General features: G+C 38.8%; 1 protein-coding gene across 4 annotated transcripts in view; it reads right to left on the bottom strand.

Annotated features, from left to right (window-relative positions):
* Positions 1-20,565, bottom strand: part of RIMBP2 (RIMS binding protein 2) — a 162,224-nt gene extending 141,659 nt beyond the window's left edge. Inside the window, exons 1-3 of one of the 4 annotated variants that reach the window (XR_008745803.1) lie at positions 20,383-20,564; positions 17,487-17,712; positions 16,653-16,787 (exon numbers count right to left, since the gene is read on the bottom strand). Coding sequence is in view for 3 of the 4 variants with exons in the window: in XM_027780786.2 (XP_027636587.2) it covers positions 16,653-16,787; positions 17,487-17,618 (267 nt within the window). In the remaining variant the exon portion in view is untranslated. Of the gene's footprint in view, positions 1-16,652; positions 16,788-17,486; positions 17,713-20,382 lie in introns of those variants that run through there. The other 3 variants (XM_027780786.2, XM_027780787.2, XM_055796012.1) reach the window with 3 other exon arrangements.
* Between the last annotated feature and the right edge of the window lie 1,611 nt (positions 20,566-22,176).

Raw genomic sequence — 22,176 nt, forward strand, 5'->3', positions numbered from 1 at the left:
AAATTAGCTCATCAGAAATCTTCAGGAAAACTCCAAAATAAAAAGCCCTAAGTGATCTGAGTTGCACACAACCCCAATTTATCTTACAAGCTTGCACATTATTGAATAAGGCTGGGGAACAATTGAATCCTGTTATGTAACTAACAAAAAAGATCTTCATGTTTGGATAACAGGCAAAATGTTTGCCAGCAGCAGAAAGGGAGAGTTTTAAGCAATGTATTACAAGCCACACTGCTTCACTAATCTCTCTGAACCAACAACGAATACCTCTTTCAGCAACTGTAAAAGCTGCAGCTTACTTTTCTGCAACAGGAATGACTCCCTGCCAGCCCTAAATTTTGTCTTCTATCTCCAGTGTATCCAGAAAGGAGATAAAAGGAGTATTGGCAGAGTGAGTGAGAGGCAGTTACTATCTTGCTGTAGGGAACTACAAGCACCTGTTAAGCAGTCCATAAAAGTAGCTGTGCCTTTTTCACAAATGTTGTTTCATTACTTTACCCTCCATGACTACCAGTTATATACAGCAGTCTATCAGTGCTGTAGTATTTTTCTGGTGGTGGTGGTGGTGGTGATGGATTTTAATGTCTACATCAGAAATGGTTGAAAACTGAAAACGTTTCATATATATTTTACAGAAATCTACACATTTACCAAGTTTACCTAGAGGAGCAGGGATACAGTGTGGGTAGAACATCTAGGTTTCATTCTCAGCTCTGTCACTAAGTCATTGCAGAAACTTGGGGAAATCATGTGTCCTTCTAAACAAAAAGTGGATAATAATCATTCCTACCAAACAGATGTCAGTAAGGCTTTGTTAATTAACGTCTGTAAGTACTTCAAAATCCCAAGATAAAAGACAAAGCGCATCATATGAATCCATAAAGCACACAATAACGTATCTACGGAATAACACATTTAATACTTCTTAACCACTGACCCTGTGCTTGTAAAAGGCAATAAACACACTTGCGTATACAGGGCCAGAAGCCAATACAAGCTAAGGACTCTGTACCTCCAAACCTTCTTGCACCTCACTGATGTGGAATCATTTAAACACTACCAGTATCAAACAAAATTGGCTGCAGACAAACATGCAGATCAGGTACATAAACAACCTTATGACAAAAATAAGCCTGTTTTCTGTATGCTTAATCGTTTGCAACCTGATCTTCAGGTTGGGCTCCAGCTCTTTAATACTTCTGAAAACTGAAGAGATGGAAAGGGCAGCAGTAATCCATCATGACCAGTCCAAGTAACAAACATAAATCTAGAAGAATATAAAACAATGGCAAAAAGACCAACTTTTAACACAGAAAGTTTACCATAAATATTTACTGCCATGACCTTCTCTTGGTATCTTTATGGAGAAAAACTGAGTATCTATTAATAACTCGTCCTACTTGAAGCAGATACATGAGAGGCTGTCACTCTGTCTTTAATTCTGTGCCGGCTCTCCCTCCTCCCTTCACATGACTATGGCATATATGTTTATTTTGCAACATGTCTTATTTTTTCATTATTTTAACTTTAATGAAGTTTTTCTGCTATATTTAGAGATGTAACTTCAATTTGCTCTTCACAGTTGAATCGAAGAAGTTGGCATTATATGCTACTCAGTTTAAACAGTATTTTGTACTGAAAGTTTCTTACAAATCTTTGTTCCAGAATCAGGCCCAGGTGCCTTTTAGAAAGGAGTATTCACTGTATTAACTGACTGAAAGAAGGTCCCTTAAACTCTTGCTTACTTGAAGCAAAGGACCAAAAACACTACCACCAATAACATCCACCTAACAACGTCTCCAGCTGATCACTTTACCGTAAGCATCCCTGGAATATCCTGAAGTTTTTTCAAGGAAGTGGAAATCAAGACATGTTACTATGAGAAGCTGGCAACTACATATGCATGCAGGAGTTTTCTCTTTTGAAATGTGTGCACTGGGTGTCCATGGCCAGTTCTGGGAGCAGGGCTGCAGAGGCCTCTGTGAAGAGAGGCCAGGGCTGCCCCATGCCAGATACAACCCACCACAATGATGATAAAGCACAGGCAAAAAACTTCATGCATCAACTCATCCGGAGTTCTGCTTATGTGGGCCCCCAAGAACTGGCCTGAATTTAAGATGCAGGTAAACCCTACAGGTCTAAGCACAAGCTCTACTACAATTGTTGCTAGCCTTCCAAAGAAACTGTGAAAGCTTCAGGTATGTGGAGAGATGCGCTAACCAGTTATTCACTGTCTGTTCTGCAGAGACTGTTGATGCCTTGCATTTGGTTGGTTTGAAGACATATCACATTTTAAATTACCCTTACATGGCTGTTGGTGAGTTCTATCAACTGTTATGTCCTTTAAATCACTTCCCCATCTCTTCAACGTAATAACAGATGTTCCCCTCTGGGTTTCCTATTAAGGTGTTAAATTTCCCTGGATACTAAGCACCACCTCCTCCCCCCATTTCATGACTGGCTTACATTTGGCATAAGCCCTAAGCAGGTACTCTCGAACAATACAAATACTAATGCAATGTATTTGGCAGTGAGAGATTAGGAGAAACCTGGGGCTTCCAGCACAGACATATCTTTTAGTTAGGAACTTTGCATTTTAAAATAGTCAGTAATCTACACTGACAAAAATACCACAGGCACCATGTAAAGATTGCAAAAGTAAAAGGGGGTTTCCTACACAAACAGCATTCATATAGCACTTTGAAGAAAGGGTTCATCGAGAATTAACTGAATTCAGACAGCGAACAGGTCCATGAAGCACTTAGATAAGGTAAAACAGAAGCTGCCTTAGACAGACAGATGCTACCAACAAATTACACTGAAAATGAACAGCTTTATAACATTTTTGGATACTTCTATCATCTTGACAATCTTTTGGTGTTTGAATTGGAGCACTGAGCGCTAAGTATATGCTTAACTTTCAACACTGTAAGAGGCAGAATTAGTTGTGAAATCAGACTATTACCTAGTTATTTTGTCACTGTTAGACTAGAAAGAATAAGCTCTTTTAAGTGTTCTTTCATAACATAAGCTGTCCAAACTCCTGGTTCATTCATAAGGCCCTTTCTTTTTGCTTGTTCCAGTTCATCTTTCTTGAACTTAAACCCTACACTGACACAAAATGGTAGACCTTTAACACGTATGTTCAGTATTTCACAGTATATGTAAATTGTTTAAGTTATGATGGCTTTTTTCTTGTATTTCTCTCCTTCCCTTTTAAATGTGTATGGTAATTTTAAGAGACATGCAACACAGAGAAGGATGTTGTGATAATTCCCCTGAAGGATTTACTTGACGTATGCATTATTTATGTAATAGTAGTCTATTATCAATCCAATAATGATGGATAGTGATAGTTAAATGTTCCTGTGGGACTTCACAGGCCTTATTCCATAAAGTAGATTTGATGGCACTATAAAATTCCAAATGTTATTTCTTCTCGTGCACACTTGTACTGGATTACAACAGTGGGATTCATGCACGTGAGAAAAGATTTACCACTTATCTCTAAAAGTTACACTGTACCAACCCATTGTGAAAGAAAACCTTTTCAGCCCTGAAGTTATTCCAATAAATTAAGAAATACTGATAATAGGAACAAAACGGACCTTTAAAAGCACTGCAGCTCACATCATGCATTTATTCTTCGCAATTAATGCCAGCAATTAATGAATGTTCCAGATAATTAAAAAAAAAAGAAATACACAGTGCTACATGCATCAAATCTGTATTTTTCTAAGAGCCATGACTGCTATGAAAATTCTGTCCTCCTGGAAATTATTACATACCATGAACAAAGATCATTTTTATCCTCAAGGCAATTTGGATGTCAAAGACAGTCCCATTTTGCTTACATGTGAATTTTAGTTTTGAAGGGGTAGCAGTCCACAAATTATAAGCTTACAGGAAGTTAAATTGTAGTATATTATTGAGGACAAAGGCAGGACCAATGACAAGGGGAATTGGGGAGGATACTGTCACTCATCAGTATTTAATAAAGAGTAATTTTGAACTCTGTATTAAATCGACCAAGCTATAACATACATAAAATGATTATAACATGCAAGTCTGGACAGGCACCAGGAGAACCCCTTCATACACATGGAAAATAAGTGGATGTTACCTTTTAATTCTGTAGGTTTATCATCAAGATTTCTTATTTACCTCACTCTATTTTCCATTCTGCCTTCTCACTGTGCTTTTTTTTAAGCCTCTCCACTTCTTCCTTCTTCATTCAGTTACCTGGGAAATCCTACAGCATCTGATGGAACTTCTACAAAGCACTAGTACACAGAGCTACAAAGCAGGCAAACTAGGCTGGTCCAAACCCTAAAAGAACACCAGTGCAAGTGAACACTTTGCTCCAGGTACCTTTCTACATGTACAAAAGACCTCTCTCCTTTGCAGAATAAAATGTATGTATTATTAATAATTTCTCTAAGGGGTTGCACGACATTATATATTTCAAACAGTAATTTCTTACAGGTGAGGGGACTAAAAACTAACCATGGCATTATAACCTCTCTAGAACCACAAATCCACTACCTCCAGTTCCTGAAAAAAAGTAAATTGAAAAATTAATCTCTGATTTTGGTTTTTCCTTATTGCAGATAAATAGTTTCTCCCTTTTAAAAAAAAAAAATCCACAAACACTATTCAAACACTAATGTACATCAAGATTCTTTTCTAACGGCCATTCTTTGGGATTGTAAGGGAAAGGGATAGAAACGGACACACTAGATCAGATTCCAGACCATGCAGTCCAGGCAAAATTGGCTATCAGATGTTTAAGAACCAGGTACAAGAAAAAAACCATGGTAAATTCCTGTAGTATAATCTCTAGTGTCCTGCAGGGTCTGGAATAAGATATAATAAATAGAAACAAAACACCAAAGCACAAAGGGCTTAACATCCCCTCCAATTCAACTACAGCCCAGTTCCATCCACACATTACAGTATATAACTCAGACATATTGGGGAAAATTTCCTGTTACTTAGTTACAGGAAATCAGAGCTGAGCAAATATCATTTTCAATAGCAGCACAATCTCTTAATGCTGTGAAATAGAATTACATTAAAAATCGACAACATTTTTTGTCTAAATGTGCCAGTAACTTTTTACCTAACAGACTAAATTTTTGTTATACAAGCCAGAATATGGGGAGGGGAAAGATGACACATCAGAAAGTGGCTAAAAATTGGGGGAAGAGGAAGGAGAAGGAGGCTTCTCCTTTGTGCTCCCTCAAATGCTCTACCACTTTGTTGTGTCCATTTGTATACTTGGACTGACAGGCCTCTGAGAAGCATTCAGTGCCTCGCTCAATGAGGCTGATACTCAAGACCTGGCTAGCAGCTCTTCTTGCAGATCAGGAATAGGATATGCTCCAGTTGTTCAGTACCACTTCTAGTGTGACCCACTTGTTGCATCAACGTTGGCAGTTATGTTTAATGAAGCGTGGGTATTTATTTATTTACAATATACAAATATTATGTTTACAGCAATGTTTACTGCTCTCTGCTCAAGGCAGCTTTTCACAAAGAATCAATAAAACCACCTGAGCTCCACAGACACAAGTGTTACACCACTGGTGTCAGCAGTACAATGACCTCATTCACCATTTGATTCTTTTATCTCTTCTCATCATAGACAGCTTTTTAAAATTGTTCTGTCTTACTTGGAGACAATTTCCATAATCCATATATCAAGAAAAAAATATTTATTTACAAAACTTAAATCATTGGATGATAGAAATATCAGCAGCTTGGAGCTCTCTAGACTTCATTTCCTTTTAACAGTATTTACTAAAATTGAATAGAAATTTTTCAAAAGGAAAGCTAGAAAGGTTGCAAGCTAAGCATAAAAAAGGTTTATGGTTTATGGTAAGTAGTACCTATCAATATCAAAGCTACAAAACTCATTTGCACCTAACAGCTGGGATCAATATCTACAAAGAAGTCACTGAACAGGGTTGCTTTACTCTGGCTACATGAGATACTTCACCTTTTGGAACTATGAGAAAAAAAAGTGTGACCTACCACCACTGTGGGAAATAAGCTTAAGTCCATTTGAGCCATGAGAGCTGTGAAGGATGCCTTCCAGATCCTCTCTCCCTTATCAACAGTGTTTATAAACATGTTACTCTTAAGTTTATAAAATCCATGCCCTGGTAGGCATCCTCAAGAAAAGACCATCACAGCTACTGCTCCCTAACACTCAAGGTACCATGGAGCACAGATGGTTCATATAGACAGACAATGGATTATTGCTGACAGTGCAAGAAAGTTATCATCTTCTATTGTAAATCTTCATGTTTTGTACCTTCATTTGCTTGAGTCAGCCACTTGTTGCATCCTGAAACAATTCAGGACAGAACTTGCCAGACTGACAGTTCTCTTCTCTTATGACTACAGCACATTAACAGAAGAGGTCCAGATCTTGAAGAACTCATCTATGCATTTTATTAACAGAAACAACTGCCTTAATGAAGTTTCTTTTAAAACACAAAAGCATTAACTGTACCCATCTGCCCTACCACACAAACACATAAATGCTTTACAGTTGCTTCTTTGTTCTCATCGTAATTCATCAGGCAGCCAATAACCATAACACAGCAGTGTTAATTGTACCTACTTAATCTTCAAATAAGCCAAAGCTACCAAAATCGTGGGGAGTGTACAGTACATACATTTGTAGAGATGCTTTAAGACTGTTGAGCAATAGAGAGCCCTTCCAGCAATGAAACATTTGTCGCTTCAGTATAAGCAGTAGGTAAGCAGGCAGCCATCAGAGGAATAGACAAACTAACTATAGCCACCATGATTTATGATAGCAGTGATTTTTTTAAAAAATTAATAAATTCACAAACTCTTTACTATGAGTAGCACAAAAGCAGTCAGTTAATTTGAAGTGAAACAAAAGAAAGCCTGGTTTTAGATCAATACTTCCCCCTCCTCCCTTCTTACACAACATTTAATTAAGAGAAGCAATACAATGGATGACAGGTCGGACAGGACTCTGCAAACAATTTCCATAGATTTGCATTGACCCTGCTGAATGATCTGGGGCAAATAAACCTGAAGCACATTGAAAATTTCTCATCTGCAAAATGGACAGGATGATATCAACTATCATCCTTAAGCACTTCGTAAAGAGCTCTGACTGAAAATTGCTATTGCAAACTACGAGCTACACTAGAACAAAATGTACACTCACACAATCACAGATTTCAGTAAGAAATCATAAACTTGAAAATCTGACTTCATTAAAAAAAAGAACAAACCGCACACTCAAAATTTCATCCGGTTGCTCCTAGTTTCTAACTGCAACTTTTGTTGCAAGGCTACAGCAGCTCATTGCCACTGAGCCTTCCTAGCAGATAAAGCGGCAGAAAGATCTCCTGTGAGTTACTTGAGAACACACAGCATCTCAAAATGTCAGCCACAAACAAGACCCAGCCTCCAAGGCCCATATCCTGGCCAGGAAATAAAAATGAGACTTACTTTCTTCAGGACCAGAGATCATCAGGACCACTCCATCAACAGTGGAGTGTTTCAGCTGCATTGGATAGCGTATAAATACATTTTAGGCAACAAACATGTATAACTGTATACAAAGTAGAACCAAAAGATGGTGCTAGTTTCAGAAAAAGCAAGAGGAGCTATTACTCTATGAGTGGATACATTGCTGTCATTTATAAAAGTACTCCTTTTGCAAAACAGCACCCTAATTAATTGCATGCATTAAAAATTGATCATCCCTTCAAAGCATTTTTTTAAACCTCAGTATTGATTTATGGTTTCATTTTGCATAATGCACCAGAGCCCGATTAAGATCCATAGGAGTTGAAGAGGTGGGGGGACAGACTGAGAAGTTTTCTATGTTTGTTCTGTACTCTGTTCACTTCAGAACTAAAATGAACAAACTCAGGAAAACAGAAAGGATCCTGGCATACTGCATTTAATATTCATTTGATCATTACCTGGCATGCCAGAGTGTTTAAATCCAACCCCTCCCCTCTTCTACCCTGCAGGAAAGGCAGACAGTGCAGACTGCAAAGCATTTCAGGGAAATAAGACAATTGGCCTGACAACTCAGGGCACAAAGCTTGTGCCAGAACAAACCATCCACAAGATTTCTACAGTCATTGTACATAAAAAAACTGATCAGACCGTTAGCTTCAGACAGAGCCTTATGTCAGGCCCAGTATGACACAAGCACATTTTCCCAAACTACTTAAAGGTTATGTAATAGAGATCTGCAGAGCATTAGCAGTCACATGACACGTCCCACTAAGATTTCAAACTGCCACCTACAAAATTTAATTAGCAAGTGGTAAACAAGAGAGAAAGGAAGAAATACACTCCTGGAATTGACAGAGAATATTCTTATATTCTAAACGATATGCAGAATTGGAGGCAGGGAAGTAGGGAGAACAGGAAGGAGGATTTAACAAATAGGTGAAACTGTGACTGTCACAGAAGAGGGAAAATGCAGTTAACAGGACAGATTCAAACAATATTGCTTGTTACAAGTGACAACTGTGAGCTTCATCTATCTGAATTCTAAGCACCATTAACTCTATTCATCTTCAGTAAAAGTTTAGCCCATTAGCACACTCCCTGAGATACTATGCTAAGCTATCCCTCCTGGTGTAAACTGGCACAGATCTTTAAAAGTCCCTGCTGATTTCTATCAGAGAAAATGTTTGAGTTGGACAATGTACTTACTAAAGATGCACTTTCCATGTCAGTGAGAAGGCACTGTGATATTCTATACAGGAGTAACAAGTAGCAATTTTCAACTATGTAAGAAGGAGGTACAGAAATATTCAGCAGGAGCTGAAATGGTGGAGCTCCAGCATAAATTCCTGATTCTGGAGGAATTTAGTCTTGATTTAGGGTTTTTCTAAGCCAACCTGAACTAGTTAACCTGGCACAAAAAGGGCTTATTCTCCTTCCAAAATCAGCACAAGGGAGTATTACTGTCATTTCCCCCCCACGTATCCAGTGTGAAAACTTAATGGAAGCTGACTATAAAAATTATTTATGCTCTCCAGCAAATAATAATAAAAAATAAATAAGTCAGTCTAGTCCCAGGGGAGGTGGAGCATGGAAGGAAAGGGGTGCATACGCTGACGGCCTGTCAGCCCACTGTGCTCAGATCAGGTCTTAAGGAAGGTATCACACTGAACAGTTTGCTAAAGGATGATCTTTAACAAAAAAAAGGAAGAAAAATTCTAATTGTCATTAGGTGAGAACAGAGAAAAGAGACTGTGCCATTCTATTATATTTGCAATACCTTCCCCTTGATTCTACACGGTACTAGCATGCACTGCTGCTGCTTGTTAATCAACATCAAACATTTGGCATAGTCGTACTTAACTGCCTTAGAAACCAAATGTTACACTGTTTGTAACAAAGAAAATAAAACTCTGTGACAATTAAAACAAATTAAAAATCAGACCTACAGTTTCACTTCCTCTGTCTGGACTTTTGCACTATAAATGTTTCTACCATACCACTGCCACTCAGGGAAATCAGGCTCTTCACTCCAAACTGAACATACCCATGACCATAATGGAAAGGTTAGCAAATCAAATGTTATTCCACAAAGCTCACAATCAGTTCATATTCTTCTGACGCTTGGAAACATTTCTTGATAAATCAGTAACATGCAGTGCAGACTGTCAAGTAATTTTTAAGTTGCATATAGAAGCCTCCATTGGGATTTAGCACCTTGATGGAGAAAACAGTCATTGGTCTGAAGATGTCATTTTCTAACCAGATAAAAGATGTAGGATGTAGTGGAAAGGATTAATTATCATTTGTATTTACAGAAAAGAGAACAGAGCCCAAGACATACTAAGTGCTTTGCCCAAGGCCATTCAGTGAATCTGTGGCAGAGCTGGAAGTCACACTCTGATTTCCTTGTAAGTGCCACAAAACAAGCACAAGCCAAAGTGTTGAGCACAAACCTGTAAGCCACTAATTTCCCTCACGAAATTACCAATGACAGGTGGCTTTACAATCATACTTTACAGAATGAACATGACTAACGTTATTTAACAAGATGGTTACAGTTAGCAAAGAAACCCTCAGTGACCACATTCAAAATTCAGTGTCAACCAGCTGCTCCAGAAGGTCATTAACTGTTCTCACAGGGTACTGTTACTACTACCATTTCCCAAGAGCCCACTCTGTGCAAATAAGCCTGAAAAAAGCCCTGTTTTTCACTGGTGAACAGAAACTGGTTTCATGACATACTTCTTTGAAGAAGCTGCATTTTTCCAGCACTGTGGCTACATTCCAACTCTATTTTTAATCATGGTATCGGTATATATTTTTCAATTCTAATGGCAATAAGCAAATGTTACTGTCAGCAGTGCTTCATGACAATTCCAGTCTGTGGTGGACAGTCAGCTTAGAACATCAACAGTCACAAGAAAGACATTTTCAGGTGTTTTCCAGAAAATCTTAAGTAGATTTCAGTTGCTTAGTACTATGCATGGAAAGATTTTCAAAATGATAGAGGGGAATGTTATCTGTATAGCTTGCCACTCTGTGAGAGAGCTCACTGGACATGACAAGCTAATGATGTGAAAGAAGGAAACAAAGGATTTACAAAAAAATCCACTTTAGCATGAAGCTTTTGTGAAAGACTAAATAAAAAATAAATCCCAGGAAAAAATGTTGTGACTAACATATTTCAGCTAGTCTGACATTTTTTTGTAGTAATGACAAGGGCCTATAACAATTTCAATTAAATGAAAACCAGCCTTGACTCTCAAACCATACTTCATTCAATGTAAGTACTGAAAGGACAGGACAGTGATGCATGACCGACTGGTTTCTTATTTCAGAATAAAGTCAGTGTGATTCTGGGTATCTGATTTTGATATGTGGTGGGGCATTTGACACGCATAAAGGAAACTCCTTTATATCAGAGGTTACTAATTATCCAGTGATCACAGGTGTCTTATTTCTCCTACTCCTGGCAATCCAGAAAGCCTCAGACTTTTGTAATAAGCTATTACCAGAATGAACACTGTTGTGCTTATACATTCATTTCATATTCAGTATCACACAGCTATCTAAACTACAATAAGTATATACATTAACACATATCTAAATAGAATGAGCTGACAGTGAAAAAGATACATATTTTGTATATATGCAAAAGTACATACCTAGCTTGCTGTCAGTATGAGGTTGGGCACATACAAAGATGCTTAAGATTTCTGAGCTTGTAATTGTCAGTTAACTAAAGCAGCATGCATCAGCTATTCAGATCATTTTCATGCAGAAATCTGTGGCACTGCACTGTCCCATATTTTGTTCCATTTCACTTTTCCTATCCCTAAAAACCATGTGTCATTTTAAAGCTGCAATGTGGTTACAATTCTAGAAAATTCAACATACTACATGTCTCTGAAAGGTGCTCCAGGTACACCCAAATATATAAAGTTGTATGCAATAACACTGCACCTCTGTTCACTGCCTCCAGTATACAGTCATGTTGTATGTTAGCAGGCTGGAACCCATTCAGGTATATAGCTATAAAAATCACGGTTGCTCTCTCGCCTGCAGGCAGCATGGCCACTTCACTAGTTTCATTTAGGGTAGGTCTTTTTCCTATAAAAATGGAAGCAGTATGCAACAAAGCCACTGTTCAGGACCACCAGATCTCTTTACAAAAATAATCAAGTCACCTAAAAAACACCGAGCACTGTCCTTTAAGGTCCTCGAAGTAATGCATATGTATCTCAAAGGATATCACTGTAGATACATTGTATCTACAGTGTTGAATCCTGGCTGACATCTGTAAGATTTGATCTGAATCGCCTTCCTCATTTGTCAGTAGGGTAGACTTGAAAGCCCTCCTATAATAAAAAAATTAACACCAAAAAAGCTGGAATGTAAAGTGACTACATTAAGTTTCCTATCAGTTCATGTATACTGTTATTTTTTATTGTATTGAATTTATGAAGATAGTTTAATTTGCTCTACCGCTTGGTCTGTGTTTTAATATTTCATGCTGTTTTCTGAAGGCAGCTCTTCTACCTTGCTAAGCAATAGTTCTTATTTGTATTTTGATGATGGCAATCATAGTATTCTTCCCCTCAGCATACTTGGTGCAATTAATGTTAAGATCAATAGCTTTGATTTTAAGTATTTCTTCAAAATATATCCAATCACTTAAGGAGCAGACTCTGTATTTACTAGATGCAGTGACAAGATTCATTAATAAGTTATTCTGCTGAGTTATTTTTTATATAAACTCTGCATCACTACCTGTACTGGACAAAAAAGCCCAGTGTTTTACTGCTAAAATAACAGAGAGCAGTAGCTTAAAAAGAAATACCAAAGCCTTCATATGCATGTAGATTTTCCTCAGTTAAAACTGTACTAAGACCATGTACAACTGTAATGTCGACCATCACATTACTCTTGGAAAGACATACCTTCTCTGCCCAATGATATAAGCAATAGCCAGTCTTGAAAAGAGGTTAATAAAAAAACCTGCAGTATCCCCTGTAATACTGAGCACAGCATACTGGTATGTGCTAACTAATTAACTGGTATTTATATGCATATGCTGAAATAAAATATTATTCTTTTCCACATACATAACATACTTCCCACAAATACTGCTATGCATAGTGTGCCAACATATATGTATACAGATGCAGCTGCAGAAGATCTCTCCTACCAAAAAAGGATCAGATTTACTTGCAATTAGTTTAATTCAGCATTAGATGCCAGACAAATACCAATGTAATTTCATTAAAAATATCTCTATGGAAGACTAGCCACATTGATGACTTTGCCATGACATGACAATATACATCTGCAAAGCAAACAAATACTGTGAATCTGCACCAGGCTGGGGGGGGGGGGGGGGGGGGCGCGGCAGAGAGCTGCTAGCCAGCACGATTACTAACTTTGCCCACAAACACTAATACAGAAAAGAAACATGGCACCATCGAACCTGTCTATATACTATTTATTTTATTGGACATCTTAAAAGTGACTGGAAAATGACATCAGATTAAACATCAATAGGAGCGAGGATGGAATAATCTAGCAAGAGTTTAATCCCTTTACCTAGTGCTGATGCACAATACTAACACATTTTATTATTCCAAGCAGCACCTAGAAGAAAAGATCCAGTGAAGGGCATCACCAAATTGCAGCAGAATAATAAAGTTTGGCTGCCTCCAATAAGAGTTACTGCTGCATTACTGCTAACTAAAAAGAGGATTCTTCCACACACACACTTAGAAATCTTCAGCCCTCCCACCCTCATTTGGCCCATAAAGCATTTAACAGAAATAGCTATTTTTAGAAAGGGTGAAATCTCAGCATACCTTCAAATCAAGTGCTTCCGATGTTCAGCAAGATCATTGCCGAGAGAGAACTGCAGTCTACTGTGTCAAATTACAACCCTGTAGAGAAAGGCAGCAGCGTCGGCAGCAGCAGCATTGGTGTGTTTGCACTGCTAGTATTCAGGCTAGAAATGATTCATTAGTTGTCTGCAGGGAGGCAGGGTGAAAAAGAGAGAGCAAGCATCATCGGCCATGCAGCAGCTGCCAGAGCCTATGAAACAGCAGTGCTCACACACACATACGCACACAAAGATGGCTTTCCCTATTTGCCAGTTTCTCTTTCACATAGTATTAACCCTGACACAGCAGCAGGGAGCACGGACAGGAGCTGACAAGCAGCAAGTGGGATCGCAGCAAGGATGTGTTTCGGGAAGGGGAGTGGGGTGGGGGTGGGGGGGCGTCAAGGAGGGAGGCGGGTGCTGGGAGATTTTATTTTACCTCCAAGTAATGCTATCACAGGATCTTCTCAGTAGGTCATCTGTGGCCTACTGGCACGAACCAATGAACTGTAAATGTGAGCTGCAATTTTTTTTCACTCTCAAGCCTGCCCAATGGAAGGCTTAGAAACTCGAATACAGAAGGGTATTAAGACAGATTACCTGGAGCATCCTAACCATTCTGTCTTTCCTCTTCTCAAGGAAACTGTATACAATATATTGACACAAAATTTCCAAGTATGCAACGACCACCTCCCCAGCAGCTAGAGGGAGACACTGCAAAGGGATAGAGGGAAAGATTTTAAATAAATATTTTTTTAAAAAAATCTGGCTTTAATCTTTTCCCACCCCCTGTTTTTTCCTCCCAGCAAAGGTGATCTGAATCACAGAATCTGACCACTTTGCAAATGCATTCACCACAATGTAAGTGAATTCTCAAGGCTGATGAAGGTTAAATTATCAAGAAAACATATAAAGTTATGTTGACTGGAACGTCTAGATTTTCCTTTCAGTATTTAACAGGGGAAGGAAGTACTGCACTCTCAGGGCACTATATATTTTACTGAATTCTGTTAAAAGTGCCTGCAGAAATACATCTTTCCATTTAATAATGTCTCCCTACATTAATTTACAGTTCCTTTTCAAATATCAGTCTTCACAGTTTTCTAACAGGAATAATGAGGAAAAGGAGGAGAATTTTCAGAAAAGTCTGGCATTAACAAAAGGAGCCAGATTTCCCCCAAAGCCTAATAGTTCTTTATGAGGTTGAAGTGCCTGGTCAGTATCCTGATCTTTAGGAACTGTCAGCATCAGATGCTTCACTGGAAGGTATTAGAAGCCATGAAGAGGGACTCACCAGGTGATCTCTTTCTCAAGTTTTGTCTTATCTAGATTGCCAGTCCACGGTAAATTTTGCACCTTGACCATGATGCTTACTAAACAGCTAAGCAATTCTTCCGAAATGGCATTGCCTATATTTCTGATATTCTAGTTCCCAAGCATCGATCTATTTGAGCACCTTATTAAGATCGTTACCTCTAAAGCTTCCCAGCAACACAGAGTACCACCACTCTCACTTGCATGAAAAGCATTTATCTTCAGAGGTCTAGAATTCAAGTATAGTGCAGAGTATCACAGTGTAGTCCTTCAAAGTAACTGATTGCTTCTGAAAAATCTTTCCCTCATTATACAAATGAAACAGATAAAAATCTGATCCTTGGTTCTGTAACACTGAAAAAAACCAAAAACTGAGGAAAAGGGTTATAAACAATGTGTGGTTTCTTTCCTGAAGGTCTGTCTTGGCACATTCTAGAAAGATTACAGTTTTCTGATGGAAAGACCAAAATCTAAAAATAAGGTATCCAAGACAACTCTTTTGTGCAAATCTGAGCCTCAAATGACCTCCCCTGAGATTACTCATCACTGTAGCGGGAACAACAAAACTCTGGTATTTTCAGAGAGAAAAGCTGTTCCTACTCAGGATCATATGTCCCTTCCCAGATTAGATTATGGCTTTAATTGTCAGGCAAGTGCACTCCTACTTCTATAACATGTTTATGGCATAAATTGTTTTCATCTTTTTTTTAAGAAAGTCTAACTTTGGCAAGTTAGATTTTTTTTTTCCCTCTCAGTTGAGCTACATGCAAGCTTCACATCCAAATGTCCCTTCTGACCATGACTATATCAGCACTTACCATACTGTGCTTCAGCAACAAATACAGATCTGTAGCACATGACACAAAGTGATACCAGAAGAATCCAGTTGACACATTTTGGAAATCTATCTTCCCTAGGCTAGAGACTACACAAACGTAACTGTTACTTTATGTGTATTTGTACAAACCAAACAAAAATTTGCTAAGCCAACTTGATACTTGAAAATAAGTCAGATCACTGTAGAATGACATTATTTAATGCAGTACACTGAACCAAACCAACCCTTCTCATTCTTTTCATAGGCAGATTCAAAACATGGATATCCGTACGTGTGTGTGTGTGTATGTATTTATGTATAAAATATGTAAATTATAATGAACTTTCTGGAAATCTTGTTTTAAAATATGTAAAGTTATATGAATAAATTAAGTCACTCTGAAAAGAAAACAGCAACAAATACTTTTAAATTATTGGCAGAGATTCACTGCTATGAAGATTTTAAAACATATCTTCTATGTCAAGTAAACATTTAGAAACTCGAGTCATCAAAACTTGACATATTCAACTTCTGCCACAGCTGATGAGAACTCACCTTTTACTGGAACTGTTAACAGTCACGACATTGTTAACATAAAAGTTTATTATTAATGTGGTAGTTTATATGACCAAGTATCAGCATCAAGCATCTAGCTTGACAGCAATTTTTGCCTGTTCAGGCAGAATGCGGCTATGCTGATGATGGACTGCTGATAACTAGGAATGCATATATAATAGTGCTGCTGAGAGAAGAAAAGGAATTACAGTTGTGTATGCCAGGCCAAGAACCACCCCCTCATAATAACACTCCACGTGTAATGATCCCACCTTCTGATAGTTTTCTTCAGAAAAGACATAGAACAGATTTCTATATATGATAGGGGTCTATGAAATGCCATTTTAATTATGTAACCTTTCACAGGCCATAATGAATTTAATCTTCTTCCTGGTATTTCAGAATTAGATGAAACAATTATTTAAAATACATCCTAAAAGATCCTCCCAATACCCTTAGTATGGAAAATACATCTTGCAGTGCATTGCTTCAATAAAACAAGCCAAAATGATGATAAACATTTTGTTTCCTAATCCCACTTTGTACAGTGAAATAGACTGAAGAAATAATAAAGGAGTTTACCTTGCTACCTGCCAAAACACACACAGGGCCTCCTGTGGAGATAAAGGACAGTTGTCTCTGAAGCCACAACAGCTCTTTCTGTGACTGTTTCAGTAACTTCTCTGCATCATCTGGCTTCTGCCCCATCAGCCCTTCCTGCATGACAGGAATTTTTCAATTTCCATTTTCTCAAATATATGGTGGTAGTAACATAGGAGTTGCCACAGTTAAAATTCCTAACTAAACAAGAATATCTGCTACAGCAATGTATCTGCATATGACTTTTTGTGCTTAATTTAACAATACTCTGCCACCTAAAAAGCAAGATGTCTCTTCGTAGCATCAGCAGCATAACATCCTACACTTCAAATATTGTAATACTTCACGCTTTGAAAACCTCCTCTGGCTATTCCTCAAGCCAGGCTAATTTGAGGTAGAAAAAACAACATGGTCAATTCCAACCTTTAGGAACTGGAAGAAGTTCCTCTGACATGGTATGTTGATGTGACAAAGGACTCAGATATGCTGCTGGTAGGGCACAAAATTAGTACAGTGCTGAGAAGAGCTGATGCTAGTATAGTAATTACAAAGTATAGGAATGCCACTCTAATCCAAAGTACAAGTGAAAGTCTTAACTTGAGGCTAAACCAGAAGTACTGTGAATTCAGACCCAAACTCTCTTCTACACATAATTTACAACGTATTTAATAGCAATAAACAGTTTGGATGAAAACTGAGCAGAAAAAACATTTTTTTTCCTACTTGGTTTTAACACCTCTGTGCATAAACTATTTTCAGTGTAACTGCTTATCAGCACAATTAATATACTAAGAACAGAAATGGATTTTTACCTACCCTCAGGCATCCTAGCTGATTTTTTAGTTCTTTGCACTCCACTTGCAGCAGTTGGATCTCCAGATCTTTTATGCTTTTGGATTGTTTGTTGATATTTTGCAGATGCTGGGCCTTAACATTGACAAAGTGCATTTTCCTGCTTTAAAGGAAGTGTTCTGGTAATTGTTTTTGTGATGACAGCACTGTTATTGGATGACAATGTCAATGAAGTTGAAGGGCTGACATCCTGTTAAAGAAAAAATACATTTTTCATGTCATTTTTGCTAAAGCTTTGTCTAAGCGAAAGGGTGTAATTCAAACTCTTTCAAAAGCCATACCATAAGTGCATTATCTGAAAATGTTCTTCAGATCTTTCATTCAGACAGTAAGTGTGCAAGAGACAATCTCACTTTATCAATCACCAGTAAAGAGATAGGGTAACACAAAGAAGTTAAAAGCTCACAGTTTCTCTTTTTTTTTTTTTTTTCTTCATTCAGTTTGATGCCAGCCAGTCACGATCACTCTGACTATATAAGTATCAATGTATTTACCACTTGATGGCAACCTACCTCTGGCCTTTCACTCAGCATTGTATCACACAGCTAATTAAGAGTTATCCTTGCTGCTGAACATACACCTCACTTGGAAGCTGTGGTCCAGCTACATCTGAGATGTATTCCAAAAGGCATGCTTGACCATGCCTGTAAACTCTTCACTGGGAATCAGCTGTTAACGTTGGAACTTACTATACGAGAGTGGTGGAGGAAACTGAAGTTCCCTTCCAAGTTCACAGCCTGTTATGTCCCCAGTCTTCTTGCTTTACACCCAGTAATTACCTTACTCCTTGACTTGTCCCAATAGGCTGTTCAGCAACAGTATGAGAACCTAGCCCAGTAAAACGCATTGATTTGGTAAGACAATACTCTGCGTCATGTAATAAATTTAGTTTTGATTAGGAGGGGTACATATGTACTGTTAAAACAAACAGATACTAGGTGCTTCAGTGTAAGAGCCTCATGGTCCTCTAGACATTCACAGAAGTTCTGCTGCTGGATATGCAGCAATTTTGCTAAAACAAAAGGCATTCCTAGAAGCCAGCGTGATTATAACAGAATTTTCCCTTCACTGAATCTATTTCTTCTGTCTTTTTTAAAATAATATGGAAAATACAAAAAAGTATTATTCTTTGCAGGTAATTAAGCTGTTCAGGTACCCTCATCAGCTACCCAGATCCCAGTTTTTCTAACATTTAGCCACTTTTCTTAAAATCCATTAATACTGGGTAAAACCTTTCAAAAGCGTAGCATCCTATGTTAATTCTACACACTCAACAATTAATATACAAAGGCAGACTCACTTAAAGCTCCTTCACGTTACAATTAAGGTCAAACTAAGTCAAGAGACAAAAAAGATAACTTCTTACGACATGCTTGCCAGAATACTACTTCCAGCCTGGTATTGTCACTTACAGTCAGTACATCACTAGAACAAGTTAGCAATTTTTCAGCACCATCTACATGTAAGACTGCCTTGGTGTAGCTCTAATACAGAAATAATCATTTGCCCCAATTTGTGTCATATTCAGCTAAGAATATTAATGTGGCTCAAAACTGACATTATAATTTAAGATCGTGTAGGATTTAATTTTAAAGTAAAACATCCTTTTGGTTATAACTCTGTTCTTGTATTTCATAACTAATTTTAGAGAGGTCAGCCAAATTCTCAGTTCATTATTCTGTGGTGTGCAATCCCCAGCCTGTAATGTATGTTTTCTTACTTTCCTTAAAAAAGTTTTGTCGGGTTTTACCCCAGACCTGTTTAGGCTAGAGAAAAAAACACACTCATTATCTTATTTCTCAAACCCACATTTCGATGAAGGCCCAGACACTTTGATTACAGGTGAAAAAAACAAGAGGAAATTTTCAACTGACTTGAACTACAGTTTCACAGTGAGGAGCTCCCTTTCTCTGACTGCTTGCTCAGCCAGCCACAACATGGCTACTCCTTGGTGTTGAAGCTCATTGAAGCTCACCCAAAAACCCAGCCCTGCCCACTCTCAAGAGGACCAAGAGAGACCCTCCAAGGGCAGAGCTGCAGCATCATTTCACACTGGGTGATAAAGAGGATTAGAAGCATGAGATATGAAAGTCATTAAAGTACAGTAAATATTACAAGCCATATTTTACATATAAAGTGGCAAACCCTGATATTCAAATAATTTAAAAAAAACACCAGGATTAGATTATCTTAATTTTGAGGTAGTAACCACTGGAAACCTCTAAGATGATATTTGTCTGAGGTAAGTATTACTAAAGACAGCTGTACCTACTAACATTATTGTATCACCTATCTTTCCTGTCTTTTTTTTTTTGGTATTGGACAGGTGGAAAAAAAAAGAGGTGCAAAGTCCAGATTTCAGGTCACTTAAAGTGAACCTTGTAAACATAACTTTGCCAGATACACATCACTAATATAAACATACCCTAACTTGGTGAATACTCAAGAAAAGTTTGAATATTAATTTTTAATATTATTTACATTTGTAATATACTGAACAGAAATCCACGAACTCTGAATTCAGCAGGGTTAAAATTTGATGAGAAATACCCCGATTTTCAGGCATTTCCCAACAGTTCTTATACTTCACGAAATGGGAGACTAACATGTGCAGAAGCAGTGGGACATCGTATTTAGAAAAGAGAAAGAAAAAAAAAAGATAAGTTCTCAAATAGTAAACAACTTGAAGGATATGTTACATATCATAAAAATGTGTAACGTTCCCAAGCGAGTCATAACAGCGGATACTTGTATTTTAACAGCAACCTGAAATACTGCTGTAACTCTCAAACTACATATTCTCAGTTGGATTGTTCAAATATTTATACTCATCCTTTCTACTGCAGTGCGATGTGTTTACCTTGGCTGGCTGCCATAAGCCCACCCGGCCACTCTTCTGCACCCTCTCCTCAGCTGGTTGGGGGGCACAAAATGAGAAAGCCAGTGGCCTGAGGCATGACAGGGAAACCATCCGCTGTTCACCTCACAGGCAAAACAGATTCGACTTGGGGAAAACGGCTACCTGGCTGCAGGGGGCTCTGCAGCGCCCCTCCCGCTGCCCGCCCCCCCCCCCCCCCCCCCCGCCGGGTGCTCGCAGGGCCGTTCCTCACACTGTTTTCCTCACGCTGTGCGGGTTTCGCCCATTCCTGAGCGTGCTTTCCCCCGAGGTGCCCGCAGCCTCCCGGCGGGGCTCAACTCTGCCCTGCGGCGGGAACCAGACGGAACGCGACGGAACTGGCGCGGCGCGGCCCTGCGCTCTCCTCAGAGGAACAGCCCCGCCCACTCCCCAGAGTGGCATCGCGCGCCTCCTGACGGGGGCAGCTCCCGCCACTCACTGGGGCAGCGCGCGCCTCCTCAGAGGGGCAGGCCTGCAGCCCCGCGGCAGCCGCCCGGAGACAGACAGACGGACATCCGGTGCGGGCATTAAAATGTAGTCCAACTACAGTCTAATCGTCTGAAGCGTCAGCATTCTTCATCTCCCGTATCAAAGTAGGTCCCCAGCACGGCAGCCAGCCTGTCGGGGTGAGGCAGGCCGTAGGCAACAAAGCAGACACAACTGTTTGGCTAGGTCCACTTGGAACTGTCTCTTCTTTTTTAAAGCCAAAAAGACTCCCGATTTTGAATGATGAAAGCTTTACTGCCCCAAACTGGAATACTGGCAGGTTCTTGCAAACAGATCCAGACACTGACCTCAAATGAGTAAATCACGTGTTACTCTCCAGCAAATGCAATTTCCATGCTCTGAAACAGTTAATTTTGTCATGAATGAAAAGAGATAGAAAAAACGGAATCAGACTGTGGTGTGTTATATCTGCTAAATCTGCACGTGAATATCTAGCGGGCAAGTTTCTTCTATTAAGCCTTAAACTGTTCAGTGAGTGATACAGTAAAAAGTCTGAGACTTGCCAAACACTTAAGTGTTTATTGATTTTTTTAAAAGCCATTTTTATCACGTTAGTATCTACTGAAGGGAGAAGCATTGAAAGCTCTGGAGAGCAAATCCATTAGTGAATAGAACAGCTGAATCAAAGTAAACATCAGGTAAAGTTCCCTGTCACTCGTGCCCCAATGCCATTGGAAAAGCAGTTTCTCTGTAGATAAAGAAGGTGCTCTGTCTGGATCACAAGGGCACCCTCAGGTTATCCTCACTGCTTCCTCTTTCTGTGCCAACCTCAGACAGTGGGTTTTGGAAAGGTGTTGATCCTCCCTTTCACAAGCCTCATTGTGATGTACAAACTACTATGCTGGAATCATGGCAAAAGGAATTTTACGTCAGCATGTAGTTTTTTTATTGGGGGTTTACTTCAAATTAACCAATGTTTTAAACTGAGTATCTAACAATGAAATCAGTAAATAACTAATTAGAAGAATTAAAAAAAAAAAAAAGTGTAGTCTTGTAATTGGTTAACATTCATAGCGTAACTTGTACAACTGCAGAGTTAAATTATTTGTGCTGGATCATAAAGCCAAAACATACATACCAGGGAAGCAAAACATAAATCTTCATGTGTCAGGTGCTAGGGAGGGTGCAGGGGGTCATTTCACCTGACATGCAGTCACTTTGACTTGTGCCAATGCTGTGACAGCTGTTTCAGCAGTTGGTAGTAAAGCCACTGGAAGATGTTAGAGCATGTAACACTCACCTTGCTCTTCT

The sequence above is a fragment of the Falco peregrinus genome, chromosome 2 (genome assembly GCF_023634155.1).
Source record: "Falco peregrinus isolate bFalPer1 chromosome 2, bFalPer1.pri, whole genome shotgun sequence".
In the NCBI taxonomy this organism is placed as follows: domain Eukaryota; kingdom Metazoa; phylum Chordata; class Aves; order Falconiformes; family Falconidae; genus Falco; species Falco peregrinus.